The sequence below is a fragment of the Acomys minous genome, assembly GCF_964271855.1.
Source record: "Acomys minous genome assembly, chromosome: 20".
Lineage (NCBI taxonomy): Eukaryota > Metazoa > Chordata > Mammalia > Rodentia > Muridae > Acomys > Acomys minous.
In genome coordinates this window covers 20,429,765-20,455,542 of record NC_140502.1, presented here as the reverse complement: position 1 = coordinate 20,455,542, position 25,778 = coordinate 20,429,765, and the positions used below count along the sequence as shown (strand labels likewise).

The 25,778-nt window shown below is 50.8% G+C and overlaps 1 protein-coding gene across 2 annotated transcripts in view; it reads right to left on the bottom strand.

Annotated features, from left to right (window-relative positions):
• Nucleotides 1-3,160: 3,160 nt before the first annotated feature.
• Nucleotides 3,161-25,778, bottom strand: part of CEACAM20 (CEA cell adhesion molecule 20) — a 35,681-nt gene continuing 13,063 nt past the window's right edge. Inside the window, exons 3-12 of one of the 2 annotated variants that reach the window (XM_084771408.1) lie at nucleotides 23,357-23,635; nucleotides 19,933-20,214; nucleotides 15,403-15,681; nucleotides 12,946-13,224; nucleotides 9,861-9,978; nucleotides 9,571-9,656; nucleotides 8,868-8,929; nucleotides 6,790-6,825; nucleotides 5,817-5,924; nucleotides 3,161-3,421 (exon numbers count right to left, since the gene is read on the bottom strand). In XM_084771408.1, coding sequence (XP_084627534.1) covers nucleotides 3,368-3,421; nucleotides 5,817-5,924; nucleotides 6,790-6,825; nucleotides 8,868-8,929; nucleotides 9,571-9,656; nucleotides 9,861-9,978; nucleotides 12,946-13,224; nucleotides 15,403-15,681; nucleotides 19,933-20,214; nucleotides 23,357-23,606 — 1,554 coding nt within the window. In that variant the 5' untranslated portion in view covers nucleotides 23,607-23,635 and the 3' untranslated portion in view covers nucleotides 3,161-3,367. The remainder of the gene's footprint in view (nucleotides 3,422-5,816; nucleotides 5,925-6,789; nucleotides 6,826-8,867; nucleotides 8,930-9,570; nucleotides 9,657-9,860; nucleotides 9,979-12,945; nucleotides 13,225-15,402; nucleotides 15,682-19,932; nucleotides 20,215-23,356; nucleotides 23,636-25,778) is intronic. The other variant, XM_084771409.1, reaches the window with a different exon arrangement.

Below are 25,778 nucleotides of genomic sequence, written 5' to 3'. Positions count from 1 at the left end.
GCCAGGCATGATGGAGGCTGCCAGACAGAGGCAGGCAGATCTCTGTGAGTTTGAGGTCTTTTTCTACAAAGCAAGTCCGGGACAGCCAGGACTACAGAGAAATGCTGCCTCAAAAAGGAAACAAAACAAAAACTTGTAACAAAGGCTTATAGTTCAAATCTATACAATGGTAATCTAAATTTGCTAAACGTACTGTTTATATAATTCAACTCTTACTTAGGATACACTGTATCCTAACTTGGAGTCAACTCTTGCTTGGAAAATAGATCTACTAGAAAAGCAGATGTTTTAAAATTACAGTCATGTAACTTGCCTCCATCTTGGCTGATGACCCCATTAGGATGGAAGCCACCATGTGGCCGACGGCCATCTTTACTAAAGTTAAAAGAGGGTACATGCAATGTGACTTTGGCATCTTGATTAAGATGGCCATGTGGTATAAACCAACGAAGGCAGCACCTATAAAGCTTCTTAGTCCCTCTGAGCCTCTGGTTTTCTTATGATTTATAAATTACATGCCACACAACAGACGTGGTACGAGGAAGTTTATTGTGAAAAGGGAGAGAAAGAGAGAGAGAGAAGATGTAGTCTGAGTGAGCCATGAGAGAGACACACAAAGTGTGAGGGAGACAGACAGAGAGGCAAAGGGACAGGCAGAGAGGGGGTTGGGTAAGAGAACCATGGGATGGCTGGCAGGTTTTTTTTTATCCTGGGCCCCTGGATGGTGGTGGCCGCAGATGATGGGATCAGAGGTTGCTAAGCAACTAGAGACAGGCTAAGCAGATCAGCTTGTGAACTAACAGGTTCATCATTGTTTTCCCTTTTTAGACTAAGGAAGCAACAGGAGATCACCAAAATATTTTGGATTATTATGGACTTTGGTATGATAAATCCCTAAGGTAATAACGGTCCACTCAGGTTAACAGAAGCTGGTTTAGAGATTTACATCTAACTACTTACGCCCTTGCTAACGTAACACCAAGATTCTAGAAAAAAATTTAAATAATAAACAACATAGAGTTGATAAATAACATATGCTTAAGTAAATAAGGTTTCTAAATTCCTAACACTATAAAGGCATACTCACTCAGATTAGCAGAAACTGACTTAGAGTTACGTGCCTAACCGTTTGCACCTTTGCTAGCTGTCCGGCGCCAGCTTCCTGGAAAAAAAAAATCTTTGTAGGGATTTCTTAATTCTGCTGCAGCGGTGTGGCTAGATCAAAGCCGCTGCTGCCGGTGTGCGACACCACCGCTACCACCCTCCCGCTGAGGCAGAAGCCTCGGCCTGAGGTAGCAGTAGTAGTCGGCCCCAAAGCCTTGGCACTCCATCCCCAAACTGTGATGACCTGTGCTGCTTAAGCTGCCCACTGCCCTGTTACAAGCTGCCTACCCCGAGTTTTAGGGGAGCTCACTGCCAACCTTTCCCTCTCCAGCCCTCCAGCCGTTCAGTAATACCATCCCCAAGAGCTATGAGCAGCGGGCCACTAAAATTTCAAGTGGCTCGCTTCCGGTCCCTCCTTCCCACCTTGGCTCTGTGGAGACGGGAGAGAAAACTTGGCTCCTGTCAGTGCCTCAGTGGGAGCTGTCCGTGTTGACATTCCCCCGCCTCGGTGGACTGTGACCCCCTTTCTTGCGGCCTCCATGGGAGCTGTCCATGGTGACACATTTCCTGCCTCAGGATGCCACTGCGGGCGCTATAGGAGCTGTCCATGATGACAGCCGCCTTTCCTGACTCAGCCTATTGCCTTCACAATGGATTCTTCATAAATTTGGGGCACCTTGTAAACATTATTCCCCTCAAGGTAATGATAATTTGGGATGAGAAGTCTGGACAAAACTCCACCAATCCCTGAGCTTCCCCCCCCCCCCCACCTCGACCCCTTTTAAGAGATTTACTGACAGGCTGAGTGTGGTGGCGCACGCCTTTAATCCCAGCACTCGGGAGGCAGAGGCAGGCAGACCGCTATAAGTTCGAGGCCAGCCTGGTCTACAAAGGGAGTCCAGGACAGACAAGACTACACAGAGAAAACCTGTATCAAAAAATATATATATTAGTCTTGAGCATTTGAGTACTTGGTCCCTGATTGGTGGAACTATTTGGGGGGGGAGGTTTCGAAGTGACACAGACTTGCTGGAGGAAGCAATTCACAGGGAAAGGGTCTTGAGACTGGAAAACACCGTGACCTGGGTGGGACCGCATCCAACCTACAGGGCGTGGCGAATGGGGCGCACGTGATTGTGAACATGTGAGTTTCTGACATAATAGGTATGTAGCTCAGTTGTCAAAACGCATGAGGAGTTGGGCTGTTGCCTACTGTGTGCTGACTAGTTTAATGTCAACTGGACACAAGCTAGAGTCAGGAAAACACCTGTGGTGGTTTGAATATGCATAGCCCCCATAGACTCATGTGTTTGAACGCTCGGCCCATAGTGAGGGGCACTATTGGAAGGCGTGGGCTTGTTAGAGCAGGTACGGCTTTGTTAGAGGAAGCGTGTCACTGTGGAGGCGGGATTTGAGGTCATACATGATCAAGTTTCGCCCAGTGTGGTCCACAGTCTCCTTCCGCTGCCTCTTGGCTCCGTTTCCACCATCACATCTGCTTGGATGCTGCCATGCTTTCCGTCATGATGCTGATAGACTAAACCTCAGAAACTGTGAGCCACCTCCAATTTAATGGTTTTCTTTATAAGAGTTGCCTTGGTCAGGGGGCTCTTGGCAGCAATGAAATCCTATCTAAGACAATGCTTCTATCAGATTGGTCCGTGGGAAAGCCTGTGGTATGTTTCTCTTGACTCATGATCATTGTTAAAGAGCCCAGCTCACTGTAGGTGATGCCACCTTTGGGCTGGTAGACCTGGGTGGTATTTAAAAAAAAAAAAAGGCTGAGCAAGCCATGAGAAAGAAGCCAGAAAACAGTACTTCTCACGGTCTCTCAAGCTGTTTCTGCCTCCAGGATCCTGCCTTAGGTTCCTGTCCTGACTTCTGCAGATGCTGGACTCCAAACTGTAAGCTGAAATAAAACCCTTTCCTCTTCAAGTTGCTTTTGTTTGTGGTGTTTTATTACAGCAATAGAAATCTAACATAGACACACTATAAAGAAAGAAAAAAAATACCCGTTGCCATTTTTTTTTCAAAAGCTATTTATTTTTTTATTGATGTGCATGTGGGGACCTACAGAGGCGAGAAGCAGGCATTGGATCCTCGGTAGTGTCAAAATACATCAGACCAAGCTCCAACAGGAACCCAATGTCCAGAGCCGGATCTGACGTCATGAGGTCCACAAAAGTGGCAGGGATCTCATGTGGCTCATGGACCAAGGTCATGGAGCATTTGACCCTTCTGCGAACAGGAGTGTGGTGGGCCATCACGCTGATGGGTTGATCTTACAGTAAATGCTGAGGCGCGGATTCAGCAGTTTCTATTAAAACAAAGGGAGGAGGTGAGTGCCACCTGGTAACTACTGTGTACTCTGCTCTATTCAACTTATAGTCTGTGACCCAAATGGCCTGGGGCTTTTTTTTCCTACCCATGGGAAATGTCTCCTTTCTTCATCACATGGCAGTCATTGCTAGTACCTCCAGGAATGGCCTATGAACCTGCTTGCTGTGGCAGACCAACTCTTAAGGTGGCCCTACAGTCCCCCACCTCCTGGCATTATACAATTCCCAGCTCTGATGATGGGACCTTAATTTTGCATCTAACAAACTGGGCAAAGACCCCAGATGTAGGTGATCACAGAGACGCTACAACCTGTCCCATAAAGTTTTTGCCTTCTACTTGGCTTTGAAAGAAGCAAGAAAGCACATCATGGCGGCACATGCCTTTAATCCCAGCACTCAGGAGGCCGAGGCAGCCATACCTCAGAGTTTGAGGCCAGCCTGGTCTACAGAGTGAGTTCCAGGACAGCCAGGGCTACACTGAGAAACCTCTCAACAACAAAGAGGCAGGGGTTGGCGGGGGGAGAGAGGAGAGCCAGTGTTGTAAGCTGCCCACAGAGAGGGACATGTCGAAAACAGGGTCTGAGGGCCACTTGGCAATCAGTAAGGAACCAGGATCATACTAGCTTGAAAAATGGATCCTCCCCAGTGGGGCGCCACTTTGCAAGCTCAGTGGTCACCAGCACCTCAGTTCAGCCTTGCAGGAGGCCTGTGGAGATGATGCTGGCTGACTGACCCACAGAAACTGGGAGACGGTGAATATGTGTTGCCTGGAGCCGCTCAGTCCGTGGTGATTCCACTTTGATGCAACTGATGTGGAAAGTGTCCCCAACAGGCCCTTGACGTTCCTTCAACTTGACATACCCCGCCCCCACCCCCTTGACCTAAATTAGGCTGCTTGCTCTTCTCATCCCTGGGTGGACTCTCCTGGCCATGTGCTCTTCCTCATCCATTTCTATTGGAGAGCCTGGGAAGTCCAAGCACTAACATTCACAGCCTTACATACTACAAGTAGGACCATGAAGCTCCACTTTCTCTATAGATGGATGGGAGGGAGCCTCCTATGTGACGCTCCTGCAAAGAGCTTTTCCCCTCAGATAATGGGAATTTGTGTGGCTCCCTTCCTTAGCCCCTGCTGCAGAGCAGCATAAGAGTTCCATCTATGGCCAGACGGTGATAGCGCATGCCTCCCCGGATGACTCTCTGAGTTCGAGGCCAGCCTGGCCTACAGAATGAATTCCAGGACAGCTGGGGCTACACAGAGAAACCCTGTCTTGAAACAACAACAGCATCAACAGCTAAAGTTCCATGTGTGGAAGTCCGCGGCTGACGGGTAAGCTCATCAGACTGATCATGAGGCACACAGTAGCACGAATCTGATTCTCCCTCTGGAAAAGCCAAACTTAGGCATACTGAAGCTTGCTTGGGCATGGCGGCTCACGTCTGCAAGCCTAGCCCTGGGAAGGGCAAGGCAGGAGGACTGCCATTAAGTTCCGGGCCAGCCTGAGATATCTTGAGAGTAGCAAGACACAGCCTGGACTACAGAGTGAGACCTTGGAGCAATGAAACAAGATCAAAGAATTGGGAAAGTGGAGTGATTGGGAAGAGAAAGAGCAGAATGGAAGGGGAAGAGATGTGGTAAGGAGCAACTGACCGGTCTGTGATGAAATCAAATGGAAAGCCAGAAATGGAAGCTAGGTGTGGTGTCCCCCATGGGCTACCAGCTCTGGGTAGGCTGAGGCAGGAGGACCGTGAGCTTAAAGCCAGCATGAACTACATGGAGAAATCTAGAAAGAAGAGGAGAGAGAGAGAGACAGAGGAAGAGAGAGAAAGAAATTCAATGGAAACAGGACAAAGCAAATGTGGTGACCAGACAGATTTGGAAAGGAACTATAGTGTGCATGTGAAAGCATTTGTACGCGTGTAGGTGATTGTGCATGTTTGTGCGCGTGTGTAGAAGCTACAGTTGACCTCAGGTGTTGCTCTTCAGGAGCTATCCGCCTTGAGTGTTTTGTTTTCCTGTTATTGCTGTTGGTTGGCTGGTTTGGTTTGGTTTTGTGCTTGAGACAGAGTCTCCCTGGTCTGGGGCTTGTGACTAGGCAAGGCTGGCTGGACAGCAAGCCTTGGGGTTTCCATTTGACTTGACCCCTCCAGCACTGGGAGTATATAACATGCACAGCCCTTATGTGGGGACTGGGGCCTTGAACTCGGGTCCTCGCACTTCCATAGCATGCACTTTACCAACTGAGCTATCTTCTCCGTCCCTCGAATCGAGAAGGTTCTTTAAAGAAAAATTCTGTGTGGTATTTGTCCTCAGCAGGGGTTTCTACCTGCCCCCAAAACAGCACAGCATCAGAATACACAATGTCAGAGTACCTGATAATTCGACGAGTTTCTGTCTGGTACTGGGGGCACCAATGGCTGCTTCGGGAACTGGGATGGCAGCTTTCTGGGACCTTCAGGAGCTGCAGAAGGGGGTTCCCTCTGCAAGTACATGAAGGAGTCAAGTGAGAACCATAGTCAAGATGGACTGGAAGATATCAACCTGTACCCCTCAAAGACCCAGAGAAGCTAGGTATGGTGGCGCACGCCATTAATCCCAGCACTCAGGAGGCAGGACGGGTGGATCTCTGTGAGTTCGAGGCCAGCCTGGTCTACAGAGTGAGTTCTGGTACAATTAGAGCTACATAAGAGACAGACTTTATGGGAGGCAGGGAGAGAGAGGATGTATCCAGCTCCGGGTTCTACAAGGAACCCCAAGAGGAAGAACAGCTGAAACTCACAACTCACTGCTGTTCTAAAGATTTCTCCCTCTCTGTCTGTCTCTGTCTCTGTCTCTGTCCCTGTCTCTGTCTCTCTCTGTCTCTCTCTGTGTGTGTGTGTGTGTTTCTGTCTCTCTCTGTGTCTGTCTGTGTGTGCGTGTCTCTGTGTGTGTGTGTGTGTGTGTGTGTCTGCCCCTCTCTCCCTTTTTCCCTCTCTCCCTTCCTCTGTCCCTCCTTCTCCCTTTCTCTCTCTCTCCTCCCCCTCCCACTCTCTCCTCTCTGTCTCTCCTGCTAGGTCAACCCTTCCTCTCCTAACTCCCCACCCCCACCATGCTCCTGGACAGCGCCACCTCACTGCAGTCCAACCCCAAGGCCCACTGGAAGAAGCAACACAGCTGCCAGCTGCCAGGGTCCTTGAATCAGATACAAATCCCAGTGAATCTCTGGGCCATGATCTCCCCATCCCTGGAACTTCATCCAGTGAGAAAGGTTTAGCCTGAATCACCTCTCAACCTTGATGATCATAAAATCCTCTGGTCACATTTCCCCCACAGTTTCTTTAACAAGATGCATCAAGTCCAACCTACCTCATAGGACTGCACTGAGGACAGAGGTGGCAGCATCTGGGGAAAAATGAGTTGTGAAGAAATCAAAGAGGCTAGAATGTGGCTCAGTGGTAGAGCACCTGCCTAGAATCCCCCAGTGAGGGGCTGGGGTGTGGCTCAGTGGTAGAGCCCCTGCCTAGAATCCCCCAGTGAGGGGCTGGGGGCGTGGCTCAGTGGTAGAGCCCCTGCCAAGAATCCCCCAGTGAGGGGCTGGGGGCGTGGCTCAGTGGTAGAGCCCCTGCCTAGAATCCCCCAGTGAGGGGCTGGGGGCGTGGCTCAGTGGTAGAGTCCCCTGCCTAGAATCCCCCAGTGAGGGGCTGGGGGTGTGGCTCAGTGGTAGAGCCCCTGCCTAGAATCCCCCAGTGAGGGGCTGGGGGTGTGACTCAGTGGTAGAGCCCCTGCCTAGAATCCCCCAGTGAGGGGCTGGGGGCGTGGCTCAGTGGTAGAGCCCCTGCCTAGAATCCCCCAGTGAGGGGCTGGGGGCGTGGCTCAGCGGTAGAGCCCCTGCCTAGAATCCCCCAGTGAGGGGCTGGGGGCATGGCTCAGTGGTAGAGCCCCTGCCTAGAATCCCACAGTGAGGGGCTGGGGGTGTGGCTCAGCGGTAGAGCCCCTGCCTAGAATCCCCCAGAGAGGGGCTGGGGACGTGGCTCAGTGGTAGAGCCCCTGCCTAGAATCCCACAGTGAGGGGCTGGGGGTGTGGCTCTGGGGTAGAGCCCCTGCCTAGAATCCCCCAGTGAGGGGCTGGGGGCGTGGCTCAGTGGTAGAGCCCCTGCCTAGAATCCCCCAGTGAGGGGCTGGGGGTGTGGCTCAGTGGTAGAGCCCCTGCCTAGAATCCCTCAGTGAGGGGCTGGGGGTGTGGCTCTGGGGTAGAGCCCCTGCCTAGAATCCCCCAGTGAGGGGCTGGGGGCGTGGCTCAGTGGTAGAGCCCCTGCCTAGAATCCCCCAGTGAGGGGCTGGGGGTGTGGCTCAGTGGTAGAGCCCCTGCCTAGAATCCCTCAGTGAGGGGCTGGGGGTGTGGCTCAGTGGTAGAGCCCCTGCCTAGAATCCCCCAGTGAGGGGCTGGGGGTGTGGCTCAGTGGTAGAGCCCCTGCCTAGAATCCCTCAGTGAGGGGCTGGGGGTGTGGCTCTGGGGTAGAGCCCCTGCCTAGAATCCCCCAGTGAGGGGCTGGGGGCGTGGCTCAGTGGTAGAGCCCCTGCCTAGAATCCCCCAGTGAGGGGCTGGGGGTGTGGCTCAGTGGTAGAGCCCCTGCCTAGAATCCCTCAGTGAGGGGCTGGGGGGTGTGGCTCAGTGGTAGAGCCCCTGCCTAGAATCCCCCAGTGAGGGGCTGGGGGTGTGGCTCAGTGGTAGAGCCCCTGCCTAGAATCCCCCAGTGAGGGGCTGGGGGTGTGGCTCAGTGGTAGAGCCCCTGCCTAGAATCCCACAGTGAGGGGCTGGGGGTGTGGCTCAGTGGTAGAGCCCCTGCCTAGAATCCCTCAGTGAGGGGCTGGGGGTGTGGCTCAGTGGTAGAGCCCCTGCCTAGAATCCCCCAGTGAGGGGCTGGGGGTGTGGCTCAGTGGTAGAGCCCCTGCCTAGAATCCCCCAGTGAGGGGCTAGGGTGTGGCTCAGTGGTAGAGCCCCTGCCTAGAATCCCCCAGTGAGGAGCTGGGGGCGTGGCTCAGTGGTAGAGCCCCTGCCTAGAATCCCCCAGTGAGGGGCTGGGGGTGTGACTCAGTGGTAGAGCCCCTGCCTAGAATCCCCCAGTGAGGGGCTGGGGTGTGGCTCTGGGGTAGAAGCTAGTCTAGCATGCCTAAGGCTGGGTTCAATCCCAAGCAATACACACATATGTACATATGAATATAGAGAAGGGGGAGAAGGGATGAGAGACAGAGACAGACAGACAGACACACACACACACACACAGAGAGAGAGAGAGAGAGAGAGAGAGAGAGAGAGAGAGAGAGAGACTGGCTATGACAACCTCTCATCCTAAGAAGTAGAAACATGAAACATCTTACCAGACTGCAGAAGAGCCAGACAGAAAGTACTGGGAGCAGCAGCAGTATTGGAGGAGCTCACCCACCTTTTTGCCTCTAGCCTCTTCTTGGGGCTTTGGCATATTGTCGTACACAGTCTTTGGATTGTCTAGAGAGAGCAAACCACAGGCCAGAGTGAAAGTTAGGGTGGCATATAAGAAAAAGGTGCTGTTTTCCCAGAACCTTCCCTCTTCCCCAAGACTCTCTTCCCTATCACATTTCAGGTGAGACTAATAAGAGCATTTACTGATAGAAGGGAGGGAGGAAGTCTCGGTCCTCATCTGCCTGTGCTCATGAGCTGTGTGCATGGCTCGCCAAGGGCTTACTCTTAACCTTCATTAAACCGTTTCTCCTCTGTAAAACGGAGCTAGGACCCAGGTGTGCAGTTGCTGGCTGGTAATTCTAGCTACTTTGGAGACTGAGGCAGGAGGGTTACAGTTTAAATCCTCCGTGAGCTACCACACCAAGTTCAAGGCTACATGGGCAACTTGAAAGACCCTGTTTCAAGTTAAAAAAATTTTTTTTGGTTTTGTTTTTTCGAGACAGGGTTTCTCTGTGTAGCCTTGGCTGTCCTGGACTCCCTTTGTAGACCAGGCTGGCCTCGAACTCACAGCGATCCGCCTGCCTCTGGCTACTTGAGTGCTGAGATTAAAGGCGTGCGTCACCACGCCTGGTGAGTCCTGAGCTTCACACAGCAGCTTCCGCCCCACCCCTCACTGTCGCAAGAGCCTAGACTGTGGAGTCACTTACTGGGTCTGAGCTCTGGGGGGCTCTGCGTCACAGAGGTGGGTGTTGTAGTCTTGGGGTATGTATTGTCAGCTGATCTCTTGTGGATCCTGAAATGCCAAACCTCTCATCACCTCATGGGGTGGGTGGGCTCTTGTCTGTTTCCACAGGCTCTGTCTTGTCACCACCCCCATCCCCTTACTGCTCATGGGCAATGACCCCAAACATTCCGAATTCCCAGGGTGCACAGACAGGGATCAGTACCACGGAGAGCAGCCACTCCGCCTTAGCCTCCCGGATCCCTTACTTATTACCATCTGTCCTTTGTTCTGTAGAGGAAATAGCCCAGTCCTATCGCCAAAGCAAAGGCAACCAGGATCCCGATGACAACTCCAGCAATGGCTCCCGGAGACAGAGAGGACAACTGGGGACCTTGGTCAAGAGAGAAGAATCAAGACTTGCGCTCGGCACATTCCCTTCCCTGCCCCCAGCCCCATTCCAGAGCTTCTGGCTTTGTCTTCACCAACAGCGCAAGTAACTTGTTTCCCAGCCATTGGGACCCAGCAACTGATAGTGTGAACGGCATCCTCCCAGCTGTGTGACTTTGGGCATGGCGCTAAACCTCTCTGTGCATCAACTTTATCTTTGGTAACACGGGTTACTATAACTTCTATAGAGTTGCTAGAAAGATTAAACATGTAAGTATCTGTGTTAAATATGTGGATCTGTGGAAGCACCTGGACCCTTGAGAGGTGATCAGTATATAAATATGTGTTTGGCAGAACTGGTTATGTGGCTGGCTCAGGGCGTGGAACAAGGGAAAAAAATCTCTTGACTCTCCAGGGTAGTGTGACTCTGGGCAGATAAATTCATTCCAGAACCAAATTTTCTCAGTGACAATGAGGGAAGGGAGTACCCATTATTCAGGATGCTATAAAAGAAAAAAAATGAGAGGAGACCGCAGCTGATCGTCTCTGATATGGAGCAGGTGAATTCATAAACAGCTTGATGTTTGTCCATCCATTTCTGCCTAAGCCTTTCTCAGAGGGATGAGGGCCCAGGATTTGATGAAGTGGCCCTGGTTTGTGGAGTATCAGGATAGATCTTCCTGGGAGATCTCTCTCTCTCTCTCTCTCTCTCTCTCTCTCTCTCTCTCTCTCTCTCTCTCTCTCTCTCTCTCCCTCCCTCCCTCCCTCTCTCCCTCCCTCTTCCTCCCCCCTCTGTGTCCATAAATATGTACATATGAGAGAGACAGAGACAGAGAGACCTATTTCAAACACACTGATGCTGGTTGATAGCCCCAGCTCCTCACTGTTCAGCCATCCTATAGCCCAGAATTGTCTTTAAAACTGGGGAGCCTGGCTGGAGAGCTGGCTCAGAGGTTAAGAGCACTGACTGCTCTTCCAAGGGTCCTGAGTTCAATTCCCAGCGACCACATGGTGGCTCACAACCACCTATAATGAGATCTGGTGCCCTCTTCTGGTCTGCAGGTGAACATGCAAGCAGAATACTGTATACATAATAATAAACAAATCCTGAAAATAAAGCAAAACAAAACAAAAAAACTGGGGGACCTTTGCCTCCCAAGTGACTGGGATTACGTACCTGTACTATGTCTCCATGTTTAAAAGATTTGGTTTTTTTTATTATGTTAAAAATTTATGCCCGCGTAGTGTGTGTGCACACATGCACGTGTGTCTCTCTGTATGTATGTGTCTGTGCTCGTGTGAGTGCAGGGGTTCTCAGAGACCAGAAGCATTGAATCTCCACAGGACTGGAGTTGCAGGCAGTCGTGAACCACCCAGCGTGTGTGCTGGAAACCACGCTCAGATCCTTCTCCAGAGAAGCCGGAGTTCGTAACTTCTGAGCCGCCTCTCCAGCCCGTTAAGGTGCTTTTGTCCGGGATTTTATTGCAGCAATGAGCCAGGTAACTACTCTACTAACTCTATAGATCTTTGAGGAGATCCAATGGGACCACGCATGGAACCCACTAGAACATTCGACGATGCATGAGAGAAGCGTGACAAGATGCAGCGGGGATGGGGCTAACTGACGTCAGGGAGGCGCTAAGAACCGACACTTGGCACACGGCCTCATTTAAGTTCCCGCGAGCATCAGTCGAGCTCACTAGCTTGCTTCTCTTAGGCTCAGCGTCTCCAGTTATCAAACGGTCTTCACAGGGGCAGACACTTGCTGTGGACACGGAATGGAGTCGTTGGGGGAAGCTATGTGGGATCTTTGGCTTGGAGGACAACCGAGAACTGTGCTCTGGGGTGCTTAGCATGGTCTCAAACACCAGAGACAGGCCTCTCACATTAGGTCTCAGCCTCTCCTGTGTGGTGGAGATAGTAGCAGGCTCATCCCATAACTGACTGGCACTGGGTACCAAGACGCATTTGCTCACTGGGCGGTGGTGGCGCACGGCTTTAATCCCAGCACTCGGGAGGCAGAGTCAGGTGGATCGCTGTGAGTTTGAGGCCAGCCTGGTCTATAATGCGAGTCCAGGACAGCCAAGGCTACACAGAGAAACCCTGTCTCAAAAAACCAAAGAAGAAGAAGAAGGAGGAGGAGGAGGAGGAGGAGGAGGAGGAGGAGGAGGAGAAGAGGAAGAAGAATTTGCTCAGCAGTAGAATACTTGTATAGAATCCCCCAGTAAGGGGCTAGGGGTGTGGCTTGGTGCTAAGTAGAAAGAAAAAAGAAAAAGAAATCTAGGGCCAGCCTGGGCTACACAGAGACCTTCTCTCTCTCTCTCTCTCTCTCTCTCTCTCTCTCTCTCTCTCTCTCTCTCTCTCTCTCTCTCTCTCTCACACACACACACACACACACACACACACACACACACACACACACACACACACACACACACACAAAGTGTCATGAGACTGGAGGGAAGGCTCAGTGAAGAGCACATACTGCTTTTAAAGAGATCCCAAACTTCCCCAGCATCCAGGTCTGGAAGCTCACAACTACCTACATAACTCCAGGGGCTCTGGCGCCCTCTTCTGGCCACCGAGGGCATTCACGTACACATACCCGTAAGCATAATTAAAGAACTTTTAAAGCAACCGTGCAAAACCATTCACAGGTAAGAAAGACGAGGTTTGAACAACTCAGACAGGTTGCTGGAGCACATCTTAGAAAGTATAGGCTGATCTGGAGAGACAGCTCAGCCATTTAAAAAGTGCAAGTTAGGAAAGTATAGGCTGAAAAAAAAAAAAGAAAGAAAGAAAGCATAGGCTGTCTGAGGCATGAGGAGTTGAGATTCTATGGCTCTGGACTAGAAATCTAGCTATAGCCACTGTCACCTTTCAGACCACGCTAGGGGAAGGGTAGGGGGCTAGAGCCACAGTGTGGGGGGAACATGTGTATTCTAGACAAAAGGAGCATTGAGAAACTCACCCACCACCTTGACCAGGACAGAGGCGGATCGGGCCAGGCCGGTGACATCGTTGGAGCCTGTGCAGCTGTAAATGCCCTGATGTTCCTGCCTCAGTGGGTCAATGACCAGCAGCTCCCCGGTGTGCACCTCAGAGGAGTGCTCATGGGTCCAGTGATACCTGGCACCTGGTTGGGAGTCACCCCAGCAATGCAGAGTCAGGCTGGAGTTGAGCATTGCCTCGATGGTGCTGACCACTCCAGATGCTGAGCCCTGGGTGATGTCCACTCGATAAGGACCATCTGCAAAGTCAAACATCATGAGCCTACAATGCCATGGGCAAAATTGCCAGGTTTATTTTTTCTCTCTCTTTCTTCTACTCTTTTTTTTTCTTTTGCTTGTTTCTGTTTTGCTTGGGGTAGTTTGTTGTTGTTGTCGTTGTTGTTATTTTGATGATTTCTAAAATTTTTTTCTTTTGTTTGTTTGTTTTGTTTTTTGAGACAGGGTTTCTCTGTGTAGCCCTGGCTGTCCTGGAACTCACTCTGTAGACCAGGATGGCCCCTGCCTCCTCAAATGCTGGGATTAAAGGCGGCATGCACCACATCTGCCGGGCAGCCTTTGGGTTTCTGGTTGGCTTTAGTTTGTTTTGAGATGAGGTCTCAAGTAGCCAAGGCTTAGTCTCAAACTCACTATTTAGCCAATAATGACCTTGAACTCCTGATTCTCCAGCCTCTGCCTTATGAGTAACTAGGACAGAAGCCATGTACAACCAACTACAGGAGGCTTAGCTTTCCTCCTCGGTTTGAACCAGAGGACTTCTAGCTATTACCTGGGAAACACAGACTTTTATGGGTTCTGTTATCTTGTTTTGTGCTAGATGTTTTGTTTGTTTGTTTGTTTGTTTTGAGACAGGGTTTCTCTGTATGTAGCCCTGGCTATCCTAGAACTCACTATGTAGACCAGTATGGTTTCGAATTCACAGGAATCCACCAGCCTTTGCCTCCGGTGTGCTGGAATTGAAGGCATGCACCACCACACCCAGCTTTGGTTTTCATTGGAAACTTGTGAGTACATGTATGTTTGTGTATGTTTGTGTATGTATGGATATTGCAGGTGGGTGTAGTAGTCTCCCTGACCTGTCTTATCAGCCTATGCCTCTTGTGTCTTTTTATTACATTTTCCTTCATTTGTAGCAAGAAGCATACATGCAGCACGGCATGTGTGCGGAGGTCAGAGGGCAACTTGCAGAAGCTGGGTTTCTGCTTCCACCCTGTGGGTCCTGAGGACTGAACTCAAGTTGTCAGGCTGTGCTGCAGGCACCCTTCCACCCTGAGCCATCCCGCTGGCCCGTGTTTATCTTTTTTAAGGTCTGTCCGCTACACCACTATACGAGTTGCATAAGACCTGAGACGCAGCTTTGTCCGGTGCCCAGATTCGTGCCCAGCCTTCAAAAGGGTTTCGTAATGGAAATTCTTGTTTCCTTGTAAACTCGGGTATGTTACGTAAATATGCTTTTGTTTTAATCCCAAGTGCGGGATTTTAGTCTGGGGTTTAGTTTGTCCACAGCGGATAACTGTCTTGTGTGGGGCGTGGCCTTTGCCAGCTGGTAACGGCCTGCCTCGTGCGGCATGGGGAGGGGCGTGGTCTAGGACTCTAAGGAGGATAAATAGGAGAGCCTGGAGAGAGAACGTGTGGTATGCAGTGGCAGCATGTGGTATGTAACAGTTTGGAGAGGCCAGAGACGGATGGTATGGTGGACGGAGAGAGATGTTTCAACACAGCAGCTCAGAGGAAACCGCTTGCTGTATTTGCTGTTGACGGATATTGGCATTGTGCCAAAGGAACCCAGTTGACTCTAAACAGCCAGGAGAAGTAAAGGGGTCTGCGCCCCCTCTCTCCCTAGCCTTCTCCCTCTCTTACCCACAGTTAAGGAGGTGGCAGAAGGGAGGTAGAGGCTTCAATACCCCCCAAAATAAAATAGAGTTAAAAAAGAGCATCAACAAGGGTTTAAATTAAGTGGTTCTCAGTATTCTTAATGCTGTGACCCTTTAATACAGTCCCCCATGTTGTGGTGACCCCACAACCACAAAATTATTTTCATTGCTACTTCATAACTGTAATTTTGCTACTGTTGTTAAGCACAGTGTAAATATTTTGGAGTTAGAAGGTTAATAAAAAAGTTATAACACACAGGTCGAGGACTACTGTGTGATGGGATAAACAACTAAAAGGTAAGGCTTTCTCTTTTCTTTCCTTCTCTTTTCCTTTCTTTTCATCTCCCCCCCCCCTTTGTTGCTGCTTTTATGTATTTCTCTTTTCAGATCATTGCTCACATCAAATTTGCAATCCCCCTGCCTCAGCCTCTCCTATGTTGGGATTATGGGTATGTACCACTGTGCCCAGAAAGAACAGACTTCTTAAAGGTGGTGGTAGGGAAAGGAGGAAGGAAGGGAGGTGAAGGCCCAGACCCCACTACTCACAGTTGACGGTGAGCCTCAGAGGAGCACTGCGTGCCCGACTACCCCAGTTCCACACCTCACACTCATAGGGCCCAGTGTCATCTCTCTGAAGGCCGTGGATGGTCAGAGTTCTGTTTTGGGGTGACAGTGTTAGGTGCTCACTAGTCCTGAGGGGCTGACCCCTCAGAAACCATTGGACATCGACCCCCTGGTGGCTGGTTTTGCAGGTCAGAGACACAGAGGTTTCATTCTCCACAAGATCCAAGGCTGGGAACTCGATAGAGGGTGCAGTCACTTTTTCTGGAAACACACGGGGATGCAGGCTCAGGAACAAGGATTCCTAAGATGCCTCAATAGCAGTAGTGGTACACTCCTTTGATCCCAGCACTTGGAAGGCAGGAGGATCTATGTGATCCCAAGGCCAGCCTAGTCTGCATAGCCAGTTACAGGCCAGCGGGGCTGCATAGTGAAACCCTGTCTCAAAACAACAAAAGCAAAAACCACCCTGCATTTTCCAGTGTGTGTGTGTGTGTGTGTGTATGTGTGTGTGTGTGTGTGTGTGTGTGTGTACATGCTTTTGTTTGCTACTAGACCACATACTGAATATTGTGGGACACAGGTGGCTTCTGTGGATGAACAGGCATTCAAGAACGTAGTGTAAGAATGTTAAGTGAAGGTTGGGGATTTAGCTCAGTGGTAGAGCGCTCGCCTAGCAAGCACAAAGTCCTGGGTTCACTCCTCAGCTCTGAAAACAAAACAAAGTTTCTTGGGGTTGTAGAGATGGCTCAGTGGTTAAGAGCAATGCCTGCTCTTCCAAAGGACCCGGGTTAAATTCCCAGCACCCACATGGCAGCTCACAACTGTCTGTAACTCTAAGATCTGACACCCTCACACCAATGCACATAAATTAAAAATTAAATAAAATATTTAAAAAAAGAATGTTAAGTGGCCAGACATGGTGGTGCACGCCTTTAATCCCAGCACTCGGGAGGCAGAGGCGGGCAGATTTCTGTGAGTTCGAGGCCAGCCTGGTCTACAAAGTGAATCCAGGATGGCCAAGGCTACACAGGAAAACCCTGCCTCGAAAAAGAGTATGTGAGATTTGAGTGTGTTTTGTAAGGACTGCTGTTTTTGTACCTGCTCTATGTGGTGGATTGTGAATGTGAAGTGTATGAGCAGCATGCGCATACACTCCATGTTACACACACACACACACACACACACACACACACACACACACAATCTTGTATCTGGGTGTATCTTCCATATCTGTGATATTGTATATGTCATGGTACATATTCAGTGTTTCTTACATGCTTTGTGGAAGACTGCTATATGTCTGGTATGCATACGTATATTGCCTGAGTTCATATATTTTTTTGCTGTTTGTTTTGTGGTATCAGGAACTCAACATAGGGCCTCCTAAATCCTAAATGAGTGCTCTTCCACTAAGCCACGCCCCAAACCCCTCACTGGGGGATTCTAAGCCGGGGCTCTACCACTGAGCCACATCCCCAGCCCCTCACTGGGGGATTCTAGGCAGGGGCTCTACCACTGAGCCACACCCCAGCCCCTCACTGGGGGATTCTAGGCAGGGGCTCTACCACTGAGCCACGCCCCCAGCCCCTCACTGGGGGATTCTAGGCAGGGGCTCTACCACTGAGCCACACCCCAGCCCCTCACTGGGGGATTCTAGGCAGGGGCTCTACCACTGAGCCACGCCCCCAGCCCCTCACTGGGGGATTCTAGGCAGGGGCTCCACCACTGAGCCACACCCCCAGCCCCTCACTGGGGAATTCTAGGCAGGGGCTCTACCACTGAGCCACACCCCCAGTCCCTCACTGGGGAATTCTAGGCAGGGGCTCTACCACTGAGCCACACCCCCAGCCCCTCACTGGGGGATTCTAGGCAGGGGCTCTACCACTGAGCCACACCCCCAGCCCCTCACTGGGGGATTCTAGGCAGGGGCTCCACCACTGAGCCACACCCCCAGCCCCTCCCTGGGGGATTCTAGTCAGGGGCTCTACCACTGAGCCACACCCCCAGTCCCTCACTGGGGAATTCTAGTCAGGGGCTCTACCACTGAGCCACACCCCCAGCCCCTCACTGGGGGATTCTAGGCAGGGGCTCTACCACTGAGCCATGCCCCCAGCCCCTCACTGAGGGATTCTAAGCAGGGGCTCTACCACTGAGCCACACCCCCAGCCCCTCACTGAGGGATTCTAGGCAGGGGCTCTACCACTGAGCCACACCCCCAGCCCCTCACTGAGGGATTCTAGGCAGGGGCTCTACCACTGAGCCACACCCCCAGCCCCTCACTGAGGGATTCTAGGCAGGGGCTCTACCACTGAGCCACACCCCCAGCCCCTCACTCGGGGATTGTAGTCAGGCACTTTACCAGGGATCATTGAACTCAGTGGTATTCTGAGGCAGGGTCTCACTTAGTTACACACACTGGCCTTGAACTATGTAGCCTTGAAGGTTTGTTTTTTAATTTGTTTTATTCAGGTGGCGACATGGCTCAGTGGGTAAAGGGACGTCCTTCTTTCCTGCAAGTCTAATGACCTGAGTGTGATCTTCAGGGCTCAAATGGTGAAAGGAATAAGCCAACCTGTTCTGCGACCTACACTGCGACCTACACTGTGGCACATGTACATACACACACACACACACACACAGTCAATCAATATTATGTACATGTGTATACAGTCAATTAATATTATGCATGCATGTACACAGTCAGTCAGTATTATGTATGCATGTATATGGCATATGGGGCAGGCATATGACGCTGTGTATGTGAAGGTCAGAGGACAATTCTGCAGGGTTGACTCTTTTTCCCTCTTCGTGGGTTCTAAGGATCAAACTCAGGTCTTCCAGCAAATGCTTGATGCCTTGAGCCATTTCCCACCCATCCTTCAACTTACAATCCAAAAGCTGAGAGTACATGTCGAGTCTGTCTGTATAGTTTGTATCGGTTTTACACATATGGAGGTTGTGAAATAGGTTTGTATGTTTTTTATGGGGAGAAGGGTTTGAGACAGGATCTCTCTTTTATGTCCTGCAACTCGCTACGTAGACCAGGCTGGCCTTGAACTCATAGAGACCCACCTGCCTCTGACTCCTGAATGCTGGAATTAAAGTGTGCCACCATGCCCAGCTAACTTATATATTTTTTTTTATGTTTTATGTATTTTTGTTTGGCTGGCTGGCCTCGAACTCACAGCAACCCTCCTGCCTCTGCCTCCTTAGTGCTGGGATTAAAGGCATGCGCCGCCATGCCTGGCTATGTTTTATGTCTTAAATGTCAGAGATTTGAGTGGTTGTGATTTGGAGTGGATGCTGAGTGTCTCTGATGTGTATTCATGTCGTGTGCATGTTTATGTGTTTTATGTAAGTGTGCCGTGAGCTTCGGTATTATTCCACATGTGTTGTATGTGATACATGCATATCTGTGCTGTGTACATGTGCCATGTGTCATATATAGGTCATACATATGAGTGGCTGGGGCTGGAGAGGTAAATCAGTGGTTAAGAGCCCTGGCTACGCTTGCGGAGGAGCTGGGTTCGGTCCTTAGCACCCACACAGAAGCTCACAATCATCTGTAACTCCAGTTCCAGGGGATCTGATTCCCCCTTCTGGCCTCTACAGGTACTGCATCTACATGGTGCATATCCATGCCTGTACACAAAACATGCACACACATTTAAAATAGATCATGTGTGCGTGTGGGTCAGTGTCTACTGTATGTGTATGCGTTGTATGTCTTTGATGTGCTTGCTCTGAATTTTGTACTGAGTATACGTATCCATTATGCATGTGTTGTAGGTATTTGTATCTTCCCTGAGTGTGTTGTATGCCTCAGGTACTGTGTGTTGTGTGTATGTCTACAAGTTGCGTGTGTCTGTTGCATGTGTGAGAGCAGCCTGAGCACATAATCACTATTCTAGTGTATATGGAGTGAGGGCTGTGTTAATTTGTCTAGAAAGACAAACAACTCCTTCCTATTCAGAGAATCAAACCATGGACACCCACGGAGAGCCAAGAAGGTCTTGAAGATGTGGCAGGCTGGAGCTGTGTCCTTCCCTGAGGTAACAGGCCTGCTCTGCGACCCACCACATGGAAAGTCATCCGACCTCTGCCTCCTCCTCAAATACTGAGGTGTGTGTATGGCATGGAGGGTTGACTCTGCGGCTTAGCTTTTCCTTGAGAATGTGACTGCTATCTCTGTTTCTTTAAAACATCACCTAGAAAGCCAGGTGGTGGTGGCACACGCCTTTAATCCCAGCACTCGGGAGGCAGAGGCAGGTGGATCGCTGTGAGTTTGAGGCCAGCCTGGTCTACAAAGTGAGTCCAGGACAGCAAAGCTACACAGAGAAATCCTGCATTGAAAAACCGAAAAAATAAAATAAAATAAAACATCACCTAGACTCTGAATGCACCCAGGTAACCACAGAATACCCCAAATCCCAGATTAAATCTCTGGTCCCATGTGAAACCTCAGCTTCTGATCCGTAAAGACACAAAGAGAAACCAGAAAATAACACTCACCAAGCACTTGGACTTGAACAACACCCAGTCGGGACAACCTGGTGACACTGTTGTTCACCAGGCACCTGTACACGCCTTCATGTTCCCTGGACACGCCAGGGATAGTGAGTGTCCCTGTGGTGGGGGACTGGATGGAGTCAGTGGGGAGGTACCAGGTATAAGCAGGGGTAGGGCAAGACTGTGTTTCCACCCAGAAGTTCACAGGGTGGCCTTCCATCACCTCAACCACATCCCCAGTGGCTACTCCGGAGTCCAGCTTGATTGTCACAGGGTCAGGACCATCTGAGAGGGTGGGGGAAAGTATGGCAGAGACCTTAGAATCAGCATCAGATCACTTAACACTCTAAGTATTGCATTCTTCTCCATTCAATTCCAAGGGAGTGCGGATCTGATGGAGGAGGGGGTCTGATGGAAGTGAGGATCTGATGGAAGTGGGGATCTGATGGACGTGAGGATCTGATGGAGGTGGGGATATGATGGAGGTGAGGATCTGATGGAGGTGAGGATCTGATGGAGGAGGGGATCTGATGGAGGTGAGGATCTGATGGAGGTGAGGATCTGATGGAGGTGAGGATCTGATGGAGGTGGGGATCTGATGGAGGAGGGGATCTGATGGAGGTGAGGATCTGATGGAGGTGAGGATCTGATGGAGGTGAGGATCTGATGGAAGTGGGGATCTGATGGAGGTGAGGATCTGATGGAGGTGAGGATATGATGGAGGTGAGGATCTGATGGAGGTGAGGATCTGATGGAGGAGGGGATCTGATGGAGGTGAGGATCTGATGGAGGTGAGGATCTGATGGAGGTGGGGATCTGATGGAGGTGGGGATCTGATGGAGGTGAGGATCTGATGGAGGAGGGGATCTGATGGAGGTGAGGATCTGATGGAGGTGAGGATCTGATGGAGGTGAGGATCTGATGGAGGAGGGGATCTGATGGAGGTGAGGATCTGATGGAGGTGAGGATCTGATGGAGGTGAGGATCTGATGGAGGAGGAGATCTGATGGAGGTGAGGATCTGATGGAGGTGAGGATCTGATGGAGGTGAGGATCTGATGGAGGTGAGGATCTGATGGAGGAGGGGATCTGATGGAGGTGAGGATCTGATGGAGGTGAGGATCTGATGGAGGTGAGGATCTGATGGAGGTGAGGATCTGATGGAGGTGGGGATCTGATGGAGGTGGGGATCTGATGGAGTAGGGGATCTGATGGAGGTGAGGATCTGATGGAGGTGAGGATCTGATGGAGGAGGGGATCTGATGGAGGTGAGGATCTGATGGAGGTGGGGATCTGATGGAGGTGGGGATCTGATGGAGGAGGGGATCTGATGGAGGTGAGGATCTGATGGAGGTGGGGATCTGATGGAGGTGGGGATCTGATGGAGGTGAGGATCTGATGGAGGTGAGGATCTGATGGAGGTGAGAATCTGATGGAGGTGGGGATCTGATGGAGGAGGGGATCTGATGGAGGTGAGGATCTGATGGAGGAGGGGATCTGATGGAGGTGAGGATCTAATGGAGGTGGGGATCTGATGGAGGTGAGGATCTGATGGAGGTGGGGATCTGATGGAGGTGAGGATCTGATGGAGGTGGGGATCTGATGGAGGAGGGGATCTGATGGAGGTGGGGATCTGATGGAGGTGAGGATCTGATGGAGGTGGGGATCTGATGGAGGTGGGGATCTGATGGAGGAGGGGATCTGATGGAGGTGGGGATCTGATGGAGGAAGGGATCTGATGGAGGTGAGGATCTGATGGAGGTGAGGATCTGATGGAGGTGAGGATCTGATGGAGGTGGGGATCTGATGGAGGTGGGGATCTGATGGAGGAGGGGATCTGATGGAGGTGAGGATCTGATGGAGGTGAGGATCTGATGGAGGTGAGGATCTGATGGAGGTGGGGATCTGATGGAGGTGAGGATCTGATGGAGGTGAGGATCTGATGGAGGTGAGGATCTGATGGAGGCGAGGATCTGATGGAGGTGAGGATTTGATGGAGGTGGGGATCTGATGGAGGTGAGGATCTGATGGAGGTGGGGATCTGATGGAGGTGGGGATCTGATGGAGGTGGGGATCTGATGGAGGAGGGGATCTGATGGAGGTGAGGATCTGATGGAGGTGAGGATCTGATGGAGGTGAGGATCTGATGGAGGTGGGGATCTGATGGAGGTGAGGATCTGATGGAGGTGAGGATCTGATGGAGGTGGGGATCTGATGGAGGAGGGGATCTGATGGAGGTGAGGATCTGATGGAGGAGGGGATCTGATGGAGGTGAGGATCTGATGGAGGTGAGGATCTGATGGAGGTGGGGATCTGATGGAGGTGAGGATCTGATGGAGGTGGGGATCTGATGGAGGTGAGGATCTGATGGAGGTGAGGATCTGATGGAGGTGGGGATCTGATGGAGGTGGGGATCTGATGGAGGAGGGGATCTGATGGAGGTGAGGATCTGATGGAGGTGAGGATCTGATGGAGGTGAGGATCTGATGGAGGTGATGATCTGATGGAGGTGGGGATCTGATGGAGGTGAGGATCTGATGGAGGTGGGGATCTGAAGGAGGTGGGGATCTGATGGAGGTGAGGATCTGATGGAGGTGAGGATCTGATGGAGGTGGGGATCTGATGGAGGTGAGGATCTGATGGAGGTGGGGATCTGATGGAGGTGAGGATCTGATGGAGGTGAGGATCTGATGGAGGAGGGGATCTGATGGAGGTGAGGATCTGATGGAGGTGGGGATCTGATGGAGGTGAGGATCTGATGGAGGTGGGGATCTGATGGAGGCGGGGATCTGATGGAGGAGGGGATCTGATGGAGGTGAGGATCTGATGGAGGTGAGGATCTGATGGAGGTGAGGATCTGATGGAGGCGAGGATCTGATGGAGGTGAGGATCTGATGGAGGTGGGGATCTGATGGAGGAGGGGATCTGATGGAGGTGAGGATCTGATGGAGGTGGGGATCTGATGGAGGAGGGGATATGATGGAGGTGGGGATCTGATGGAGGTGAGGATCTGATGGAGGTGAGGATCTGATGGAGGTGGGGATCTGATGGAGGTGAGGATCTGATGGAGGAGGGGATATGATGGAGGTGAGGATCTGATGGAGGTGGGGATCTGATGGAGGTGGTGATCTGATGGAGGTGGCTTTTTTTTTATAGAAGTATTGTTTAGAAACATGGGTTTTAATTTACTACATTGGATATTTCTGATTGAATCCTATACGAATATCAGTTTCCTGCTTAAAGCCTACATTTGTTTTCTGTCCTATGGGGACATGCTTTGGATCAAATCCAGGGCCTCATGTTCTAGACAAAGTCTTTACTTCTAGACCCCACTTTCATTTAAGAGGCGCCATTTTAGAGCATGGGACTGAATGTGGGTGCCAAGGAAGTGAGCGTCAGCAATGAATAAAGGAAACCGGAAGACTCACAGTTCACACCCAGCATGGCGACGTTACTTCTCCGAACCTCAGCGTCACGCCACACGTTGCACTGGTAAGACCCTGCGTCCCCTCGGTCAACGGTGAGGATGGTGAGGGTCTTGTCATCTGCAGACAGCATCATGCTCTCCTTCAACACGAGGGGAGAGTTGTTGACGACCCAGTGGATGGTGGCATTGTCAGCCTTGGTGTCACAGTAGAAGATGGCCATTTCCCTCTGCTCCGTGACAGTGCTCTGCATGGCTGAGAGGGTGGGCTTGTCCAGTGGAGCTGCAGAGAGTGAGAGGAAGAAGTAATGGCAGCAGGGCAGAGAGACACACTTAGAAGAGCAGGATAGTCACAGAAGGATCTGAGGAGTCTGGAAAGGATTAGAATGGCCAAAAAGACATCCTGGAGATGGACTAGAATCACTGGGTGTCCAGTCTAACACCAGTATGCTTGAACTATGTGTGAACTTCAAAAAAAAAGGTTTCTTTTTTCATGTGTATTCCTCTGTGTGTGGTTATAAGCACACATGTGTGCAGTGCCTGTGGAGGCCAGGAGAGGGCGCTGGACTTCCTTGGAGCAGAAGTTACAGGCGGTTGTCAGCTGCTGTGTGGGTGCTGGGAACTGACGTCGTGGCCGTTGCAAGAGCAACAAGCGCCCTTAACGCTGGCCCGTCTCCCCAGCGCCAATGGGGTGAACTTTCGCATCCTCTTTCAGTTCTCTTGGAACCATTGAACGGGACCGTGGAGACGATGCAGAGGGTGAGGGGCATGTCAGGGGACATCAGGATGTCTCCCACAGTCCCTGGGCCCCAGCTGCTGATGTGAGCTGAGAGGCTGTGTGGTTGGGTGGGTGGAGGTGAAACCCTGGGAGAGTAGCTTTAAGGATTACAGCTTGGCCCCTCCTCCTTCCAGAACTGTCTCGGCTCTGCCGATGTGTGAGAAACAGTTGCCCCCTGCTTCCATGCCCCTCTTACCACAGCGGGCTGGATCTCCTTACGTCTGGGCTAAAATAAACCCTTCCTCCCTTCAACTGTTACCGTCACAAGGAAAGCAACTGAGTCTGGAGAGAGAGAGAGAGAGATGGCTCAGTGGTTAAGATCACCAGCTGCCCTTGCAGAGGACCTGAATTTAATTCCCAGCACCCACATCGGGCATCTCACAGCCACCTGGAACTCCAGCTCCAAGGGATCTGATATTCTCCTCTGGGCACCATAGGTGGACACACACACGTGTAAAAATAAGTCTTGAATATAACTAATACACAAGGCCATTCTATGTTGATGCAAAAGAGAAGCAAACTTTGGTTGTTGTTGTTGTTGTTGTTGTTGTTTTCAAGTCAATGTTTCTTTGTAGGGATGTAGTTCCAGCCCTGGCTGTCCTAGAACTCGCTCTGTAGACCAGGCTGGCCTCAAACTCACAGAGATCTACCTGCCTTTTCCTCCCGAGTGCTGGGATTAAAGGGGTGCGCCACCACTGCCCAGCTTGAGAACCCAACTCTTTCTTTATATATATATATATATATATATATATATATATATATATATATATATATTTATTTATTATGTACAATGTTCACCTGCAGGCCAGAAGAGGGCGCCAAAACTCATTATAGATGGTTGTGAGCCACCATGTGGTTGCTGGGAATTGAACTCAGGACCTCTGGAAGAGCAGCCGGTGCTTTTAACCTCTGAGCCATCTCTCCAGTCCCCGAGAACCCAACTCCTAACAACAGCAAGGGCCCCTAGCCATTTCTTAGCCAACCTCTGCATTACCTGCAGCCATGACAGCTACAGTCCATCCCTTTACTGCTGCCTTCAACATGACTGACTGGACCAGCCCTCACAAGAACCTAGCTAAACCAATCACATGTCTCCTCTTGGGAACCTTGGCTACTGCCCTATTTAGCATTAACTATCAACTCGACATGGCCTAGAATCATCTGCAAAGAGTCTTAACTGAATCAATTGCCTTTATCAGATTGGTCTGTAGATATGTCTATGAGAGGTTGATTATCTTGTAGGTTTTAATTGATGCAGGAGGGCACAGCCCACTGTGAGTGGCACAATTCCCTAATCAGGTGGTCCTGGGCTACATAAAAAAAAAAAAAAGCCAGCCACGCCTGAGCCTATGGGTGAGCCGAGCAGCATTCCTCTATGGTTCCTGCTGTACTTTTTTTTGGCTCAGTGAGTTCCCCCAATCAGGGGTAATATTGCAGGGAAGCACATGACTCCTGGCTTCAGGTTTCTGCCTTAAGTTCTGAGCCCCCCAACTTCCACCAATGAAGGAGTAGGCCCTAGAAATGTTAAGGTGGAATTAACCCTTCCCTCCCTGGATCTGCTTTTGGTCAGAGTGTTTCAGTACAGCACCAGAAAGGAGACCGGAACATGTATGGAACCCAGAGAGAGGCATCTCCGTTGTATGTCAAC